The sequence below is a fragment of the Oncorhynchus clarkii genome, chromosome 7, assembly GCF_045791955.1.
Source record: "Oncorhynchus clarkii lewisi isolate Uvic-CL-2024 chromosome 7, UVic_Ocla_1.0, whole genome shotgun sequence".
In the NCBI taxonomy this organism is placed as follows: domain Eukaryota; kingdom Metazoa; phylum Chordata; class Actinopteri; order Salmoniformes; family Salmonidae; genus Oncorhynchus; species Oncorhynchus clarkii.
The window spans coordinates 32,131,122-32,152,601 of NC_092153.1; the positions used below are offsets into that span (position 1 = coordinate 32,131,122).

The following is a 21,480-nucleotide window of genomic DNA, read 5'->3' on the forward strand; positions in this document are numbered from 1 at the left end:
AAAAATTGCACTTAGGGAAATAAACCCTCTTATTAAGTAGAAATAGAATGAAACAAACAAGCATCCTATTTTTGCTCTATTATAGTGGTCACTATAGTAGACTTTGATCAAGCGCACAAGGCTAAATGTGTGCAAAAATAAAGTTCACTGAGTAAAGAAATGTAATAACCCCCCCTCAATCACACAAGTGTTACTGTCAAGTTCAACACAACAAAAGCATTATTTTTGAGCTACACTGCACACTTTCTGCCTGTGGACATCTGTTCAATGTGTCAGCAGACCATGATACCCTTTGTTGGCATAATTGATCTCTTTCAGGCAGAGTACACCTGGCATTCCCCTTTTTATCCACTGTATTGAAAAAGCAAGAAGGGGGGAAGTGTGTGGTGTTCCTTTTGGCATCCAGCTTAAGCCAGGCCCGGCTCCAGCGACATTTAAATATTTAATAAGCAATGCCTCATTTTCACCTAATTCTCTCATTCTGAAAATTAACCACAATACTGTGCAGGGAAAACATTAGTTCATAGTTCACAATATCGGTGAACATATCGGAATCGGACGATATTAGCTAAAAATGCCAACATCGGCCCGATATCTAGTTTAACGCCGATGTGCAAAACATGACGTAATGACGCCACATAAAATTTTGAGCAACACGTGAAACACAGCATTCCTAACCTAGCCCACAATGTCTGCTGTGTGGATCGAGCAGTCATTTGAAAGAGTAAGAACATTTCAGCGAGACAACTCAAAGGCGAAATCCATTAACGCCAAGATAATGGAATTCAATGGCCCTCAATCAACTGTTCTCTGTTGTGGGTGATGTTGGCTTTCACCGACTGGTCGAGCACCGGTACACAATACCAAGTGCTCTATTTTTCAAATGTTGCCCTACCGGAGTTACACAGTAATAGCGTCACTGCTATTAGCTTCACGACTGACATTTGGACCAGCGATATCAGCCCCATGAGCATGCTGAGTCTGACAGCCCAGTGGGTTGTCGAGGATTTCATACTGAAGAAAGTCATATTGCAGGCTCATGAATGTGCTGGTTGTCATACAGCTACTGCCATTTCAATGGCATTTGAGAACATGTTTGAAACTTGGAAACATGAACACACTAGCTAGCTCCATTCAAACAACTGACTTGAGAAATAAGCTCATCAACTGCGCCTGCAGCAGACGTGATACCCTCGGTCATGGCATTGAAACGCCTGCTGAACAAAACTGCTGACACAGGCTGTGAACAAGCGAATCGGTGGCATTCTCTCTTTACTGTGTCGCCTCGATGCTATGTACAAGGACCGCTACTTCGATGCAGACAAGAAACAGGGTTTACGTGAAATATAACATACACAGCTGGACAAGATGGAAACAGACACAGTGATAGTGAGCACGGAGGAAGAGAGGCCACGGACACAGAGCTGAAACTTCACTGTTTGACATGTATGATGAAATCCTGGTTGAGAATGAAACTGAACAAATGAACAATGAAACAGCACAGCAATTAAGTGAAAGAAATAGGTTTTGATTATGTTTTACTGGTAATGGGGACATACGTAAATGCCAACAAAATAACTTTTTGGTTAGTGTGGTGTGTATGTAACCTTTATTTAACTAGGCAAGTCAGTTTTTATTTACAATGACGGCCCGGACAATGCAGGGCCAATTGTGGGCCGCCCTATAGAACTCTCACATCCGGCTGTGATTGGTACAGCCTGGATTCGAACCAGGGACTGTAGTGACGCATCTTACACTGAGATGCAGTGCCTTAGACCGTTGCGTCCATGTGTGTGTGTTAACTATTTAACTGTACTAGAATGCTTAAACAGGCCGCTAAAATTGTAAATATCGAATGTGTTATTTTTCCGCAGTTCATATGTGCTATTCGGGAACCTTGGGATGTCCCTTCAATCGGATACAGCAGTTCTTAGCCTTTCCCAGAGGGTCCGTGCTATTTGGAAACCTTGGGATGTTCATACCTCAAGTATAAATGTAAAATGGTTACGTTTATTGTCTGTTTAGGGTAAGGACATCCCAAGGATTCCGGATCGCAGTGACCGTTCATAGAGTGAGAGACTAGCACGGTATTTGAGAGCTCGGCGGCGACACAGATATTCATTTTATATATATTTATTTACAAGCTGCAGAAGCGATTTTCACATGTCTGCCCAGATAGTTTCCTTAGAGACAATTAAAATCATTACCAAGATGTCCTTGATCCAATTGAGGAGTAAGTAGGCTATATTTAAGTTGTGATATGGTAAGGAAACATTTAGGCCTACTGTGTTAAGGCACATATGGTTTATTTGAAAATATTTTTTTGTTCATAATGAGTTGATAACATATTGTCGAAAGTAAGTAGTAAATATTATTTACTGTGTAGATAGCGGAGTAGGCAAGTGTACAATAACGTAATTTAATGTGCTCGTATTATTTATTTAACGGATGAATTTAATTGTAAATGAGAATACACACGTGGTGCTATAGGATATAAATATTTTACATTGTAATACATTTACCCCTACATGCCATTGGGTGATGGAGCTATGGGTTATTTTCCACTGTCACTAGGCCTATACATTCTACACTCAAACTGAGTCGGGGATTGTGAGGTTCTGTGTTATGCACTATAGTCCGTTGCCATATCATATGTGATTGAATATTATTTTCTGTTGGCTTGTGTGGGTGTATGTGTTATGCAACATAGCTGACTTGAGACATTGTTAACAGTTTCAGGGCCATGGGCCTTTCTCGTGATGGAAAAATACAGAATAACATAAAAACGGACACATACAGAACATAGTGTAGCAAACCACAGACTGTTTTTTGTTAGAACTCAAACTTAACAATAACAGAAACCAGATATGTGATAACGGTATCTAGGGAATGAGCGCATAGATACTCTACACAGCAACAGTTACATCTATCAACTGGATAGCCCGGGGGCTGGTACCAGCTCTTACGCCAACAATCAACGATAGGCTGGGTGAGTCTAAACCACGCCCAGTCTCTACTCTGACAGGCCGGCTCGGAAGCAGGAATTACCTCTGTTCAAATAACAACAGAATGCAGCAAGTGACTGAAGAAAGAAAATATTAGTTTGCATCCCTGTTTGTTACATTACAGCCTTATTCTAAATAAAATTTTCCTCAGCAATCTGAACACAATACCCCGCCTCGAAATTGAGCTCAGATGCATCCTGTTTTCATTGACCATCCTTGAGATGTTCTACAACTTGATTGGAGTCCACCTAGTAAATTCAATTGATTGGACATGATTTGGAAAGGCACACACCTGTCTATACAAGGTCCCACAGTTGACTATGCATGTCAGAGCAAATATCAAGCCATGAGGTTGAAGGAATTGTCCGTAGAGCTCCGAGACAGGATTGTGTCAAGGCACAGATCTGGGGAAGGGTACCAAAACATTTCTGCAGCATTGACGGTGCCCAAGAACACAGTGGCCTTCATCATTTTCAAAATGGAAGAAGTTTGGAACCACCATGACTCTTCCTAGAGCTAGCCACCCGGCCAAACAGCAATCGGGGGAGAATGGCCTTGGTCAGGGAGGTGACCGAGAAACCGATAGTCACTCTGGCAGAGCTCCAGAGTTTCTCTGTGGAGGTGGGAGAACCTTCCAGGAGGACAACAATCTTTGCAGAACGCCACCAATCAGGCCTTTATGGCGGAGTGGCCACTCTTCAGTAAAAGGCACATGACAGCCCGCTAGAGTTTGCCAAAAGGCACCTAAAGAGAGACAGACCATGACAAACAAGATTCTCTGGTCTGATGAAACCAAGCTTCAACTCTTTGGCCTGAATGCCAAGCGTCATATCTGGAGGAAACCTGGCACCATCTCTATGGTGAAGGATGGTGATTGCAACATCATGCGTTGGGGATGTTTTTCAGTGGCAGGGACTGGGAGACTAGTCAGGATCAAGGGAAAGATGAACGGAGCAAAGTACAGAGAGTTCCTTGATGAAAACCAACTCCATAGCGCTCAGGACCTCAGACTGGGGCGAAGGTTCACCTTCCATACTGTGAAGAAGTAGTCTCAGAATGGTCTTGAGTGGCCCAGCCAGATCCCGGACTTGAACCAGATCGAACATCTCTGGAGACTTGAAAATAGCTGTGTGGCGACACCCCCTATCCAACCTGACAGCTTTGGAGAGTCTGTAGAGAAGAATGGGAGAAACTCCCCAAATACAGGTATGCCAAACTTGTAGCATCATATCCAAGAAGACTCAAGGCTGTAATCACTGTCAAAGATTCTTTAACCTCATGAAACTCTGGGGGCAGCATTTCATTTTTGGATGAAAAACGTTCCCGTTTTAAACAAGATATTTTGTCACAAAAAGATGCTCGCCTATGCATATAATTGACAGCTTTGGAAAGAAAACACTCTGACGTTTCCAAAACTGCAAAGATATTGTCTGTGAGTGCCACAGAACTAATGCTACAGGCGAAACCAAGATGAAATTTCATACAGGAAGTGAGCCAGATTTGAGGCGCTGTGTACCAATGTCTCCTATATGGCTGTGAATGCGCAAGGAGAGAGCCTACACTTTCTGTCGTTTCCCAAGGTGTTTGCAGCATTGTGACGTATTTGTAGGCATATCATTGGAAAACTGACCATAAGAGACTACATTTACCAGGTGTCCGCTGGGTGTCCTCCGTCGAAACTATTGCGCAATCTCCAGGTGCGCTCATTTTTCCATTTTGAAGAGAGGAGAAACCAAACTGCCAGGAGTGACTTATCATCGAATAGATATGTGAAAAACACCTTGAGGATTGATTCTAAACCACGTTTGCCATGTTTCTGTCGATATTATGGAGTTAATTTGGAAAAAAGTTTGACGTTATAATGACTGAATTTTCGGGTTTTTTTCTTAGCCAAACGTGATGAACAAAACGGAGCGGTTTCTCCTACACAAATAATCTTTTTGGAAAAACTGAACATTTGCTATCTAACTGAGAGTCTCCTCATTGAAAACATCCAAAGTTCTTCAAAGGTAAATTATTTTATTTGAATGCTTTTCTTGTTTTTGTGAAAATGTTGCACGCTGAATGCTACGCTAAATGCTACGCTAGGTATCAAAACTTACACAAATGCTTGTTTTGCTATGGTTGAAAAGCATATTTTGAAAATCTGAGATGACAGTGTTGTTAACAAAAGGCTAAGCTTGAGAGCTAGCATATTTATTTCATTTGCGATTTTCATGAATAGTTAATGTTGCGTTATGGTAATGAGCTTGAGGCTATAAATAGGATCCCGGATCCGGGTTTGCTCATCGCAACTGGTTAACAAAGTACAGAGTCCTTATGTAAATGTGATAATTCGGTGACATTTTTAATACAGTGCTCAAAAAAATAAAGGGAACACTTAAACAACACAATGTAACTCCAAGTCAATCACAATTCTGTGAAATCAAACTGTCCACTTAGGAAGCAACACTGATTGACAATACATTTCACATGCTGTTGTGCAAATGGGATAGACAACAGGTGGAAATTATAGGCAATTAGCAAGACAATAAAGGAGTGGTTCTGCAGGTGATAACCACAGACCACTTATCAGTTCCTATGCTTCCTGGCTGATGTTTTGGTCACTTTTGAATGCTGGCGGTGCTTTCACTCTAGTGGTAGCATGAGACGGAGTCTACAACCCACACAAGTGGCTCAGGTAGTGCAGCTCATCCAGGATGGCACATCAATGCGAGCTGTGGCAAGAAGGTTTGCTGTGTCTGTCAGCGTAGTGTCCAGAGCATGGAGGCACTACCAGGAGACAGGCCAGTACATCAGGAGACGTGGAGGAGGCCGTAGGAGGGCAACAACCCAACAGCAGGACCGCTACCTCCGCCTTTGTGCAAGGACGAGCAGGAGGAGCACTGCCAGAGCCCTGCAAAATGACCTCCAGCAGGCCACACATGTGCATGTGTCTGCTCAAACGGTCAGAAACAGACTCCATGAGGGTGGTATGAGGGCCCGACGTCCACAGGTGGGGGTTGTGCTTACAGCCCAACACTGTGCAGGATGTTTGGCATTTGCCAGAGAACACCAAGATTGGCAAATTCGCCACTGGCGCCCTGTGCTCTTCACAGATGAAAGCAGGTTCACACTGAGCACATGTGACAGACGTGACAGTCTGGAGATGCCGTGAAGAACGTTCTGCTGCCTGCAACATCCTCCAGCATGACCGGTTTGGCGGTGGGTCAGTCATGATGTGGGGTGGCATTTCTTTGGGTAGCCGCACAGCCAGAGGTAGCCTGACTGCCATTAGGTACCGAGATGAGATCCTCAGACCCCTTGTGAGACCATATGCTGGTGCGGTTGGCCCTGGGTTCCTCCTAATGCAAGACAATGCTAGACCTCATGTGGCTGGAGTGTGTCAGCAGTTCCTGCAAGAGGAAGGCATTGATGCTATGGACTGGCCCGCCCGTTCCCCAAACCTGAATCCAATTGAGCACATCTGGGACATCATGTCTCGCTCCATCCACCAACAGACTGTCCAGGAGTTGGCGGATGCTTTCGTCCAGGTCTGGGAGGAGATCCCTCGGGAGACCATCCGCCACCTCATCAGGAGCATGCCCAGGCGTTGTAGGGAGGTCATACAGGCACAAGGAGGCCACACACACTACTGAGCCTCATTTTGACTTGTTTTAAGGACATTACATCAAAGTTGGATCAGCCTGTAGTGTGGTTTTCCACTTTAATTTTGAGTGTGACTCCAAATCCAGACCTCCATGGGTTGATAAATTTGATTTCCATTGATAATTTTTGTGTGGTTTTGTTGTCAGCACAGTCAGCACATTCAACTATGTAAAGAAAAAAGTATTGAATAAGAATATTTAATTTATTCAGATCTAGGATGTGTTATTTTAGTGTTCCCTTTATTTTTTTCAGCAGTGTACATTTGCAGGAATTTCTAAAAACCCGTTTTTGCTTTGTCATGTAGATTAATGAGGGGGGAATTTTTAAAATTAATTTTAGAACAAGGCTGTAACTTAACAAAATGTGGAAAAAGTAAATGCAATGTACGTGAATTTGTTGCAATACTTTTGGTCCCCTAATTTGGGTAGACTATGTACAAAAAGTTCTGTAATTTCTCAACGGTTCACCCTCAAATTAAAAAATGAATCATTTCAAATCCGATGAGCCACAAAGCAACAAAAAAAATATGTAGCTGTCCCAATACTTTTGGAGCTCACTGTATACAAAGACAATCATCCTTCATAGTATAACCTAGTCCTAGATCTGTTTGTGCTGGCATGACGATGGGAGGATGACAATAGGAGTTGGCAAGACAGCACAAACATATGGGACCAGGCGATCATAGCAGACACTCACCCCATTGAGGCTGCCCTTTCGATTAATGTCCTGCAGCACAGCCTTGTCTAGACCCAGCTTCAGACTGGCTTTATCAAACATCTCCCTCTCATAGGAGTTCCTGGTGATCAGCCTGTACACTTTCACTGCTTTACTCTGGCCGATGCGGTGGCAGCGAGCTTGGGCCTGGCAGGGACACAAAACAGAGCAGTTTCACACACACACGGCTTGAAACAGTTATTTTACACTGGCATTCAAAGTTTAAAGTACACTGAAATGCCTTTCTTGCAAGCACTAAATACATCAAGGCAGTAATCAATATCAATGTAGTACAAAAAAAAGTTGAATAAAAATATGAACATTGTGTGAGTAATATTTTTCCTTTATACACATTCTGCATGCCCACATGAAATAGCTATTATACCATTTCATACCGTATGAAATTGTATCCAAAGCGACTTACAGTAGTGAGTGCATACACATACAGTGGTGTGTGTACCCAGAGGGAATCAAACCAACAATCCTGACATTGCAAGCGCCATTCACTATCAACTGAGCCACACAGGACAACATGAAAGCATGAAATCAGGAAATGAGTATAACACTTCTTAGTCCAGTACTAGGTTTTTAGTCCAGGACTAGGTTTAGTCAAGGTCCGAAAAGTGGTGCCTAACCTGTAGGTCGTTCTGGGGGTTCCAGTCCGAGTCGAAGATGATGCAGGTGTCTGCAGCGGTCAGGTTGATGCCCAGGCCCCCAGCACGGGTACACAGCAGGAACACAAAGCGGTCCGAGTCCACCTTACAGAATCTGTCGATCGCTGCCTGGCGCAGGTTACCCCGCACTCTGCCGTCGATGCGCTCATAGGTGTACCTAGAACCACACATATAACTTATGAACATACTGTAGCAACCTCAACCGAACGACCTCGTCAAGAGGTTCGGATCTCTTGGCGTAACGGTGAAGGTGTTGGGCTCACAGTCAGGTTTGAGTACTGGTCGGGCTACCCCCGAATTCGCTACAATACATACAGTACATATTATGTATTCAAACATATTCATTCATACTGTGTTTTCATTTAGATTTTTTTGTTGTTGCAATATTCATATTGTATCTCCAATTAAAATGCTTGGTCACCTCTTACACTGTATATTCCAGTTAAAATCTCCTACGGATCATAGATATCCTGTAGAAATGTGTGTCTAACACAGATTTATCATTATGTTATAAAGTCACAGCCATTAATATTGTTCTACACATGTGCCTTTCCTGTTGTTCTTGGAACTGTCCAGCAAAATCATATATTTTTCCCTACTTGATAAACTCAACACAATTGCAGTCTTCGTCCGACTCTTTTTAGACTAGAGCAGAGGGTGAGGGGGATTGTGATGTGCGCACACAGAGCAGAGCTTGAGCCCAGTCCAGCAACCCCAAACCCATCCCCAGCCACACTCTCAACTCTATCCTCAGCCCCAACCTAACCTCCTCTGGATGAGGTAGTCCTCCAGGATGTCCAGGCAGCGCACCATCTGGGAGAAGACCAGCACCTTGTGGCCGCCAGCAATCAGCTTCGGCAGCAGCTTGTCAATAAGCACCAGCTTCCCCGCTGCCTGAATCATGGCCTGGAGCTGGAAGTCCCAAGCATCAGGGCTGTGCGTTTTCCTGAAGCTATCCAGGATCTTCTCCTCCGCACCTAGACATGTCCAGAGAAGATAAGGGAGAAAAAAGGTCTACTTAAAATGCATTGTAGAGAACCTTGTGAAGGTCAGAGAAAATCGGTATGAAGCTATTTCCATAAAGTCAGGGTGGAATTCAACTCAGTCCATATATAAAGGACTCTACAGGACTATGGATGCTAGAAGGAATACAGGTCAGGTCACGAGCCGTCGACTCGTTTTATAATTAACCTGTTTGTGGTAGGGGGTAACATTTCTACCCAAACTGAACTGCCTCCTACTCTGTCACAGATCCTAATATATGCATATTATTAGTAGTATTGGATAGAAAACACTGAAGTTTCTAAAACTGTTTGAATCATGTCTGAGTATAACAGATTTTATTTAGCAGGCGAAACCCCGAGGACAAACCATTCAGATTTTTTGTATTTGTATTTTAAGTCACTGTCTATTCAATACTTTTTCATGGGGAATCCAGAATTCTAATCGACTTTCCTGCAGTTCCCAGCGCTTCCACTGGATGTCACCAGTTTGTAGAAATTGGTTGAGGTTTTTCCTTTGTGTAATGAAGAAGTACTATAGCTCAGAACGAACGTCAGTTCATGTGTACCTTTTGATAGAGGCGCGTAACCAGAAAAGTAGCGTCAGTTTGTTTTGCTCCTGTATTGAACACAGATCATTCTGTCTTCAATTTGATCGATTATATACGTTTAGAAATACCTAAATTTGTATTACAAAAGTCGTTTGAAATCTTTTGGCAAAGTTTACAGGTAACTTTTGCGATATTTTGTAGCGACGTTGCGTAAGTTGGAAGCGGTGTTTTTCTGGATCAAACGCGCCAAATAAATGGACATTTTGGATATATATCGACGAAATTAATCGAACAAAAGGACCATTTGTGATGTTTATGGGACATATAGGAGTGCCAACAAAATAAGTTTGTCAAAGGCATGATTTACAATTTATTTCTGCGTTTTGTGTCACACCTGCAGAGTTGAAATATGCTACTCTCATTGTTTACGGTTGTGCTATCGTCAGATAATAGCTTCCCCCCAAAAAGCCTTTTTGAAATCTGACATGTTGGCTGGATTCACAACGAGTGTAGCTTTAATTTGCTATCGTGCATGTGTAATTTAATGAAAGTTAGATTTTTCTAGAAATGTATTTGAATTTGGCGCTCTGCATTTTCCCTGGCTATTGGCCATGTGGGACGCAAGCTTCCCATCTACCCAAGAGAGGTTAACATTTTATTATGAACTATGAACTACGAACATTTGTAGAGCGTGTGTGTGTACGTGTGATGCGTGCTTTCATTTATGTGTCCACACGTCACCTTTGATCAGGTAGGGGTGGTTGCAGCACTTGCGCAGCTCCATCATGGTGTTGATGAGGTTGGGCATGTTGTGCTGGTTGGCCCCCTTGGCCAGGAAGGTGAAGTTCTTTTCCAGGATGGCCCGGTAGTACTTCTTCTGCATGTTGGTGAGCTCCACCTCGATGATGGTCTCCTCCTTGGGCGCCAGGTTCTTCTCCACGTCATCCTTCAGCCGCCGCAGCATCATGGGCTTCAGGATGGCCTGAAGCTTCTTCACCTGGAGGAACAGGAGATCAGGGTTGGTGTAAATTCCATTTCCAATTCAGTCAATTCTGGATGTACATAAATTGACTGAATTAAATTAAAATTGACCCCGACCCTGGGGGAAGAGGACAGAGTTGGTCAGGATCTGATGGTCTGCAGTAATGATACTTAGCAATATGTTAAGTTTAGACTCAGACAAAACAATTGTTTGTTTAGTCTGGGCTGGACAACCAAGAGGCAAGTAGCCTAGCAGTTAAGAGCGTTGGGCATTCGAATTCCAGAGCCAACTAGGTGAAAAATCTGTCGATATGCCGTTGAGCAAGGCACTTATCCAAAGGGACTTAAATGAAGCATTTAAGGTTAAGGCAGTCTGCTAAATTATTAGAATGAATGTATAAAATTGCCGTAGACACAACAATAACTTACAGTGGCGCAACTCATAACAATATGTTTAAATTATCTGCAGAAGAAACTATTTGATAACACGGATTCAACAACTGCTTGATGATGTAAAATGCACTTTGTTTTGTTCAGTAGCATTAGTAGTAGTAGTAGTAGTCATTAAGTGTAGGAGGAAATTGCTGAAGGGTATCTACGAGTAAGAATCAACATTCCCATGGATTCCTGTATATTCCCATTGCAAGTTTCATATATATTCCTGTAAATTCCCAAGGAAAGTTACCCACTTTTCCCCACATTTTTTCCACCCTAAAAGGGTACCCCTGAGAAAATCACCTGTTCCTCGGTCTTCAGATCTCCAAACTCCTCCAAGAAGAGGCTCTCTGAGGGGAACTGTAGGGGCTCCAGGAAGTTGAGCAGACTAAAGAGCTCCTCCACTGAGTTCTGCAGGGGGGTGCCTGTCAGGAGGACCTTGTGTTCCTACAGGAGTTAGGGTTCATAGTTTTTGTTCATGACACTCAAAGACAACTTGGTATGCATCATCCGACTCAGAGATCCTACTCTGGCTGATTACATTTTGTATTTTTCTGCTGTACTTCCCTCTTGACCAAGGGGGGGCATCCATGCTACTATCAGCCTTGGCTGGTGCTGAACTGAATTGACTACAAAGAACAATGCAGATGGTCAAGAGTTAGCTAGCTACCCCCTCACCAGGTTCATGAGCTTGAGGCCCTCCAGGAGTTTACAGTTGCGGTTCTTGAGGCGGTGGGCCTCATCGATGACCACGCAGCGCCAGTGGATCTTCTTCAGCTCCGGGCAGTCGGCCATTATCATCTCAAAGGTGGTGATCACTCCATGGAACTTGTACCCGCCCAACACTACATTTCCCTATACACAGAGAAAGACAAAGGAGGAAGAAAAGGAAAGATTGGGGGGGGGGGGGGGGGGGGATAAAACATTTGATCAATTATTTACACTGCTTTAAAACCGATGAATGCCGTGAATTTGCCCTACAGGAAGGCAGAAGCAAAAACAGTTCTGGCCGTAAATAAGTGTAATCCTACCATGGTAAAATCAAATTTCAGTGGCAACACATTGCGGTCCTCCCTGATCAAATAACCAAATGCATAATATTCGTCATTCCGATGTGCATTCCATAATGCCAGGCGTTCTCTGTGAAGTTGTTCCATCTCGGAACGCTAGAAGACAATAATCAAACCTGCAATTGTGTTTGCTGCCACACGGCACTCTGTGTCCCCTTCACCACAGCAATCATTCAGTTAAGATTTCTTCGGGCCTGAGCTGGAAGTGGGTCACGGACATTGCTCATCCATTAAAGCTCTCCTCCATTACTTCAAACACCTTACCTGGAGACTAAACATGAGTTTGTTAATACCACTCGAGAAGCATGGAGTGCAAATATTGTCAGTACCATGGAAACACATTTACCGAGATACTAGTAGCAAGGTTCTGCTACGTTCTCTAATGAGGGTGGAAAATTCACTTTTCGGTCCTCCAGCCACTGTGGCAGGTAGATTTTAAAAATCTACCAGCCACTCAGATTTCTTTACCAGCCCAAATATTTTTGCGACATAATTACACCTCCCAAAAAACAAATACGGATGAGCATGCTTTGTTTTTCTAAAACAAGAAGTAATTGCTTCATTTCATTTCATTTTTGTGACCTGAGTCTTTTAACCAATGTATGTTAAAATAAATAATTTAGATACAGTAGTAAAAACAGAAACAGTTCTACAACTGAACATCAAAAATCAACAAAATGCCTACCCTGCCACAAAAGGCTGAGTGATATGGCTTATTTATTATAGTTCAGGGCTCTACTCTGACATTTTTCTTTACAAGGATTACAAGAATCAACTAAATGCCTACCCTGCCACAAAAGGCTAGTGATATGGCTTATTTATTATAGTTCAGGGCTCTACTCTGACATTTTTTTCTACACGGATTACAAGTAGAAATGAAGCACACAAATAGAGAAGAGCTAAAGTATGAGTGTTTAAATGATAATAAATTACTAAAAGTTATATACGTTTTTAGGAGTGATCCATGCTCAAATCAAGCACAATCATTAGGTGAGAATATTTCGGTTGCCCCTTTAAGGGATGGGCCATTACCGTGGTAACTTGGGCACTCGCTGGTCTATGATGAAGAAAATCTCCAACTGTGATGTCTTCCAAGCAGCAGACAGTTGCAGCAAACTCAAACGAACATTGAAAAATATTATATAACTGGACAAGAAACACGAGGACAAAGTCCCACTATAGTTGCCTTTATTGTCAATTTGACCAGCGGCGACCAATCATTCAGGGCACACCTGTTTAGCTAAAACATTTTAATTTAAAAAAAATTTTTTTTGTTATACAAATAAATAGCCTGTTTTCCATGCTATTCTGGCATTAATTCGTGTCATATATCTGTTTGCAAACAATGTAGGAAAAAAAAATATCCTTAATAATGAAGCCACATACAAACATTGTCTCTGAGTAAGGCAGCTCCAAAAAGCAGGTGTTTCAGCCTAGCTCAGTGCTTTCTGTCACTCATTGGGACACTACATCACTGTAGAATTTATAGGGAGAGCTAAGCAGTTCAAGCCCCTTTGGGTGCTGCCATAGATTTACAGTAGAAATGCCCATCCAAGAAGGCTCAAGGTCATTGGCCACAGATAAATGACATCAAATCACATTATATCTACAATCTCTTTGATTGTGCTGAGCATGTCAACATCATACTTTCAAAATCTTAGCTAGCTAGACAAGCAGCCATCATTACAAATCATTAGGGTTGCAAAGGGTCGGAAAGTTTCCATGGAAAGTTAAGCCCGGTAATTTTTCTTAAATTCAGCAAAAAAAGTTTGCTAATAACAGTAGAGCACCCCCTTATCCACACCGAAGGGACAGCAGTGGAGAAGGTTTAATGTTTTAAGTTCCTGGGCGTACACATCACAGACAAGCTGAAATGGTCCACCCACACAGACAGTGTGGTGAAGAAGGCGCAACAGCGCTTCTTCAAACTCAGGAGGCTGAAGAAATTTGGCTTGTCACGCAAAACCCTGACGAACTTTTACAGATGCACAATCAAGAGAATCCTGTCAGGCTGTATCACAGCCTGATATGGCAACTGCACCGCCCTCAACCGCAAGGCCCTCTAGAGGGTGGTGCGGTCTACACAACGCATCACCGGGGGCAAACTACCTGCCCTCCATGACATCTAAAGATTGAGAAACAGCTTCTATCTCAAGGCCATCAGATTGCTAAACAGAAATCACTAACTCAGAGGCTGCTGCCTACATTGAGACCTAAATCACTGGACACTTTAATAAATGGATCACTAGTCACTTTAAACAATGCCGCTCTAAATAATGCCACTTTAATAAATGTCTACATATCTTACATTACTCATATCACATATAAATACTGTATTGAGACCCAATCACTGGACACTTTAATAAATGGATCACTAGTGACTTTAAACAATGCCACTTTAATATTGTTTACATATCTTACATTACTCATATCACATGTATATCCTGTATTTTATACCATCTACTGCACCTTGCTCATGCCGCTCAGCCATCGCTCATCCATATACTTATATGTACATATTCTCATTCACCCCTTTAGATTTATGTGCATTAGGTAGTTGTTGGGAATTGTTAGATTACTTGTTAGATATTACTGCACTGTTGGAATGAGAAGCACAAGCATTTCGCTACACTCGCATTAACATCTGCTAACCATGTGTATGTGACCAATAAAACTTGACTTGAACCTTTTTTTGTGGGATACACAAGGCAATTATAGGTCTTGTGGCATATTTTGGTTAAACTAGCCCTAATTCAATGGAATTGCAACCCTCTGCATACACAGTGCATTGTTCCATCACATGTACAGCTAACTAATGAGATGCTATTGAGCCTACACTACAACACTGTCTGAGCCAAGGACTACATGCTTTCTGGTAAGTTTTGATTACAATACTGGGTGGGGTAAATATATTTTATATGACATACATGATTTTTGTTAACTAGTAAATAGTAGCCTACAGAAAAGTGTGTTTAAATAATTTGTAATTTGTTAACAATTTCTGCTAGTTAGTTTTTGCTACCATGTGGGTTTTAGCTTGATTGAGCCTGCTAACTGTGGAGTGGTAATTCACCTGTTTCCATACATGTTTCATTTTAAAACATTTATATTACAAAGGAGTTGCTTAATCTAACTACTTAACTATTTATCTCTACATGGAACTGTATTTGGGTTTTAAAAAAAAAATGAAAACATTCTAATCACTACAGGAAAATGCCACGGTCACTATCTGATGTGTGGAAGCATTTCACAGCAGCTAATGTAGAAGGAAAAGCTGTGTACATTTGCAAATACTGTGCCAAATCATTTGTGAAGAATACAACAAAGATGCAGAATCATCTGGCCAAGTGCATAAGGTTCCCTCAGCGCTCACAACAAGAAACCTCTGACAAAAGTTCCTCTACTTCTATTCGAGGTGAAAATGATGAATCATACACCTTATCGATAGCAACAGCTCATGGCCCTCCTGGAATCAGAAGTTGTTTTAACTTATTGGAAATACGTAGTCAGAGAAATGCTGATGAATGTCTTGCTCGAGCTGTGTATGCAACTGTTTCACCTCTGATGCTCACAGACATTGTGTATTGGAAGAGATTTCTGAATGTTCTTCGCCCAGCATACATCCCTCCAACTAGACATGCTTTATCTACTAATTTGCTGGATGCAGAGTTCAACAAAGTTCAAGTGAAGGTCAAGTAAATCATAGAGAAAGCAGACCATTGCAATCATCTCTGATGGGTGGTCGAATGTTCATGGGCAAGGAAAAATTAACTACATAATCTCCAACCCTCAACCAGTATTCTACAAGAGCACAGACACACCAGTCTCTACATTGATGACTGCCTTCAGCTCATCTGCAATGACCTTGGACCACAGAAGGTATTTGCACTGGTGACAGACAATGCTGCGAACATGAAGGCTGCTTGGTCTAAAGTGGAGGACTCCTACCCTCACATCACACCCATTGGCTGTGCTGCTCATGCATTAAATCTTCTCCTCAAGAACATCATACAAAGTATTGAGATAAACTTTTGTTATTGAACAAATACTTATTTTCCACCATAATTTGCAAATAAATTCATTAAAAATCATACAACGTGATATTCTGGATTTTTTTTTCTAATTTTGTCTGTCATAGTTGAAGTGTACCTATGATGAAAATTACAGGCCTCTCTCATATTTTTAAGTGGGAGAACTTGCACAATTGGTGGCTGACTAAATACTTTTATGCCCGTTAATTCCCATATATTCCCACAGAAAGTGTCCACCTCTGAATAATCCCCAAAATGTGCAACCCTACAATTCATGTCGACAATGTACTAGAAAATCCTTTTCAATCCTAGTCATATGAAGGGAAATTATAGGTCAAACAAACGTGTTCTTCGGCCATTGGAAATTAACATTACACAACAAGACGAATGAGTGGTATGGAAGGAATCAGTTACTAACTGCGAGAGTTGCAAAGCAATCAATATTTGACTTCCCCTGACTGCTATATTCGGTAGAGAGTGTGTGTGGTTCAAGTCTGGGTTTAAACCCCTAGTCGATTTCCGCGGGCCCCAGCGCATTCGGAAAGTATTCAGACACCTCGACTTTTCCCACATTTTGTTTAGAGCGTTAGAGCGGTGGACTAGTAACGAAAGGTTGCAAGATCGAATCCCCGAGCTGACAAAGTACAAATCTGTCATTCTGCTCCTGAACAAGGAAGTTAACCCACTGTTCCTAGGCTGTCATTAAAAATAAGAATTTGTTCTTAACTGACTTGCCTTGTTAAATAAAAGGTCAAATAAAAATTACATTCTAAAATGGATATAATCCATTTTTCCCCCCTCAATCTACTCAAAATACCCCATAACGACAAAGCGAAAACAGGTTTTATTGCATAAATATTCAGACCCTTTGCTATGAGACTCAAAACTGAGCTCAGGTGCCTCCTGTTTCCATTGATCATCCTTGAGATATTTCTACAACTTGATTGGAGTCCACTTGTGGTAAATTCAATTGATTGAACAAGATTTTGAAAAAGGCACACATCTAAGGTCCCACAGCTTGACAGTGCATGTCAGAGCAAAATAAACCAAGCCATGACGTCGAAGGAATCGTCTGTAGAACACCGAGACAGGATTGTGTCAAGGCATAGATCTGGGGAAGGGTACTAAAAAAAAATGTATGCAGCATTCTAGGTCCCCAAGAACACAGTTCTAGCCAAACTGAGCAATCAGAGGAGGGCATTGGTCAGGGACATGACGAAGAACCCTATGGTCACTGACAGAGCTCCAGAGTTCCTCTGTGGAGATGGGAGATCCTTCCAGAACGACAACCATCTCTGCAGCACTCCAGCTATCAGGCCTTTAGAGTGGCCAGACTGAAGCCACTCCTCAGTAAAAAGGTACATGATGGCCTCGCTTGGAGTTTGCCGAAAGGCACCTAAAGGACTCTCAGACCATGAGAAACAAGACTCTTTGGCCTGATGCCAAGCGTCATGTCTGGATTAAACCTGGCATCATCCCTACGGTGAAGCATGGTAGTGGCAGCATCATGCTGTGGGGAAGTTTTTCGGCGGCGGGGACTGGGAAACTAGTCAGGATCGAGGGAAAGATCAATGGAGCAAAATACAGAGATCCTTGACGAAAACCTGCTCCAGAGCGCCAAGGACCTCAGACTGGGGCGAAGGTTTACCTTCCAACAGGACTACGACCCTAGCTTCTGGACAAATCTCTGAATGTCCTTGAGTGGCCCAATCAAACATCTCCAGAGAGGCGTGAAAATAGCTGTGCAGAGACGCTCCCCATCCAACCTGACAGAGCTTGAGAGGATCTGCAGAGAAGAATGGGATAAACTCCCCAAATACTGTTGTGACAAGCTTGTAGCTTCATACCTAAGACTCGAGGCTGTAATCGCAGCCAAAGTACTGAGTAAAGGGTCTAAATACTTATGTAAATGTGATATTTATGTTTATTTGTAATACATTTGGATGTTTTATTTTTATAAAATGTTTTTGCTTTGTCATTGTGGGGTATTGTGTGTAGAACTGATGAGGAAAAAATATATATTTAAAAAAATGGTCCATTCTAGAATAAGGCTGTAACATAACAAAATTTGCAAAAAGTCAAGGGGTATGAATACTTTCCAAAGGCACTGTACATCCAGCAGACAAGCAAAGGCTCACCCTTTTGTCTTCTGAAGATTCATACATACACAGCTTCTGTTCGACCCATAGGGAAAAAACACATTACATCTGCATATCTTGTGTAGATTCAAACACACGTACACAGTGGTGCAATTTCATACATACACATTCAATGGCTCACCTCAGGAACCTTTGCATTTTAGTATGCATGTAGACTGCATCTGCCCAGCATAGTCTCACATCCACACATACCCTCACACATGCACACACCATTGTCTCACCTGCTAGGTACATCTCGCAGCTGCCTACTGTCTCACACACACAGACCATGTTAGCTCACCTGCTGGGTACATCTCGCAGCTGCCTACTGTCTCACACACACAGACCATGTTAGCTCACCTGCTGGGTACATCTCGAGCTGCCTACTGTCTCACAAACACAGACCATGTTAGCTCACCTGCTGGGTACATCTCGAGCTGCCTACTGTCTCACAAACACAGACCATGTTAGCTCACCTGCTGGGCCTGCTGGGTACATCTCGCAGCTGCCTACTGTCTCACACACACAGACCATGTTAGCTCACCTGCTGGGTACATCTCGAGCTGCCTACTGTCTCACAAACACAGACCATGTTAGCTCACCTGCTGGGTACATCTCGCAGGTGCCTACTGTCTCACACACACAGACCATGTTAGCTCACCTGCTGGGTACATCTCACAGCTGCCTACTGTCTCACACACACAGACCATGTTAGCTCACCTGCTGGGCCTGCTGGGTACATCTAACAGCTGCCTACTGTCTCACACACACAGACCATGTTAGCTCACCTGCTGGGTACATCTCACAGCTGCCTACTGTCTCACACACACATACCATGTTAGCTCACCTGCTGGTCCTTGTGGTACATCTCACAGCTGCCTACTGTCTCACACACACAGACCATGTTAGCTCACCTGCTGGTCCTTGTGGTACATCTCATACTGGTGGATCATCTGGCGGCTGATCTGGCTGCCGTGGTAGACAATGACGTTGATCTCAGTCCAGGTGCGGAACTCCCTCTCCCAGTTGGTGATGGTGGAAAGGGGGGCGATAATGAGGAAGGGTCCCCGCAGGCCCATGGAGAACATCTCAAAGAGGAAGGTGATGGACTGGATGGTCTTCCCAAGGCCCATCTCGTCAGCCAGGATGCAGTTCTTCCTGTATAGGAAGAGTCGGGAAAACATGGTGATGTCAAACACACAAAAATATTTTCATCAAAGAAAACTAAAAGGGTTGAGGGGTGACAATCAGTGGCCTGCTGAGGGAGAGTAGAGCTAATCTCCGAACCTAGAACCAAATCTCATGAGTGCCTGCATGCCAACTCGGTTTGATTTTGGGGGGGGCTGAGGTTTTCAAAACTGTACTGAACGGAAGTAACAGATAAGTAACAACTGTCATGAAGCCTCTGCCAAAGCCAGTCCCCAGCACCTTCCCAAGAAGCCCACCTGTTTACAATCCAGGCTGCACAGAATGACAACATGTCATGGAGGCATCTGATGTTTTGGATGCAAATATTTCACATGTTAGTAGTGCAAAATTAATCCACCACCGCACCAGAAGATATCGTCCCCATCTCAAACTTGACAGATTAAATGTTAATAGTCTGTCACAAGAGTTAATTTTAACACCTGATCTCCCCCTTTTGGTCATGCCTGGTTTCAATGTGTTAGTAGTCTATCTAGGATGCTAACTGTCCAAAAATGTATGAAGGGGGCATGGCGTTTTATGACAGAGGAATTTCACCACGTGCTTTTGCAGCATGTGCTATTCACCATGTGTTAACATATGTTTTGGGTCTTTGATTTGAGTGAGTGAGTGAGTGAGTGAGTGAGTGAGTGAGTGAGTGAGTGAGAAACAATTACAGAGGCATTTGTGTGAACAGTAACCTGTTCGGTAGTATTATAATGTAAGAGTTTGGTAGTATTATAATGTAAGAGTTCTAAACTTCAACATTCAAAAAAGTATTTTACACACATCACGTGTCCATTACAAACTATGCAAGAATCGGAATGCATAATCTGTCACCAGTACTTGAAAATGTGTAAATAAAACAGTAAATACATTATGCTCAATACATACGGTATGCTTACAACAGAAACGACAACACGATATAGAGAAAATAAGGCACTTACTTTTATTGGAACTCACATGTCCAATGTTATTATTTGTGAGGAAAAAAAGCAATCAAGGCAATGTGAGCACCAACCAGAAAATGTGCCAGGGGGAAAAAAGTTTGTGCTAGACTGTGCAAATTTCTGCATACTTGATCTGGGGTAACAATAGGGAGGTGCTTGGTCTCTCATTGAAGAGGGAAGTTTGTCCGGTTCAGTAAAGCCTCAAACAAATTGTCCGCAAACAGTGAAATGGGCTACATTCTATGTGAATTAAAGTTGAAATATAGTCTAGAGATAATTATTAGGTAGCGTGTGTCTTGATTTGAGAGCAGCGCGTGTTTTACTATCCTGTTGCGTAAAAATCAAATTTTGGAACAGTGCATTCTGATATCATGCGCATAAAACAATAACTCAGACTGGGGTGACCGTTAGAGCTATTTGGAATTCACATGTGAAAAGGTTAATAAGCTCAATGTACTGAGTAAAAGCCATATTGGATTTGTACCAAAAACATTGCACGATCGATCATATATACACCCTACATACCCTGATAGATAAACAAGTCCACAAAAATATACGCTTTCTTTATCGACTTCCAAAAAGCATTAGATTCTATTTGGCATAGAGGACTGTTCTACAAATTTATTGAAAGTGGTTGAGGGGGTAAAACATATGACATAATTAAATCAAAGTATACTGGCAATATGTGCAGTATCAAAATTGGAAAGAAAATGACAGAATTCTTTAACCAGGTGCGGGGCCTTCGACAGGGTTGAGCACGACGCTCTTCAATATTTACAATATCTCTATTCTATAAAAATCCTCAGCCACTGTGTTTGTCTCCACAATTCAGAGGTTAAATGCCTGCTCTTTGCAGATAACCTGTGCCTGCTGTCAGCCACAGCACATGGCCTATAGCAGAGCCTGGACCTGCTAGAGCAGTACTGCCAGACCTGGGCCTTGGCAGTAAAATATTGATTTTCCAGAGAAGATCCAGATCTCCAGGTACAAATATATAAAGAATTGCACAGACTACAATTACTTTGGTTTAAAAATAAACTCAACTGGACACCTAAATGAGGGTATTCTACACCATTAAAAATTAATTAAAATTGAAA

At 42.4% G+C, this 21,480-nt stretch overlaps 1 protein-coding gene across 2 annotated transcripts in view; it reads right to left on the reverse strand.

Moving 5' to 3' along the window:
* The window catches only part of LOC139413195 (chromodomain-helicase-DNA-binding protein 6-like), a 98,305-nt gene that overhangs the window by 33,171 nt on the left and 43,654 nt on the right, over positions 1-21,480 (reverse strand). For both annotated transcript variants that reach the window (XM_071160297.1, XM_071160295.1), the window contains 7 exons: positions 19,163-19,406; positions 11,688-11,864; positions 11,313-11,456; positions 10,335-10,590; positions 8,808-9,018; positions 8,003-8,198; positions 7,350-7,514 (listed from right to left, as the gene is read on the reverse strand). In XM_071160297.1, coding sequence (XP_071016398.1) covers positions 7,350-7,514; positions 8,003-8,198; positions 8,808-9,018; positions 10,335-10,590; positions 11,313-11,456; positions 11,688-11,864; positions 19,163-19,406 — 1,393 coding nt within the window. The remainder of the gene's footprint in view (positions 1-7,349; positions 7,515-8,002; positions 8,199-8,807; positions 9,019-10,334; positions 10,591-11,312; positions 11,457-11,687; positions 11,865-19,162; positions 19,407-21,480) is intronic.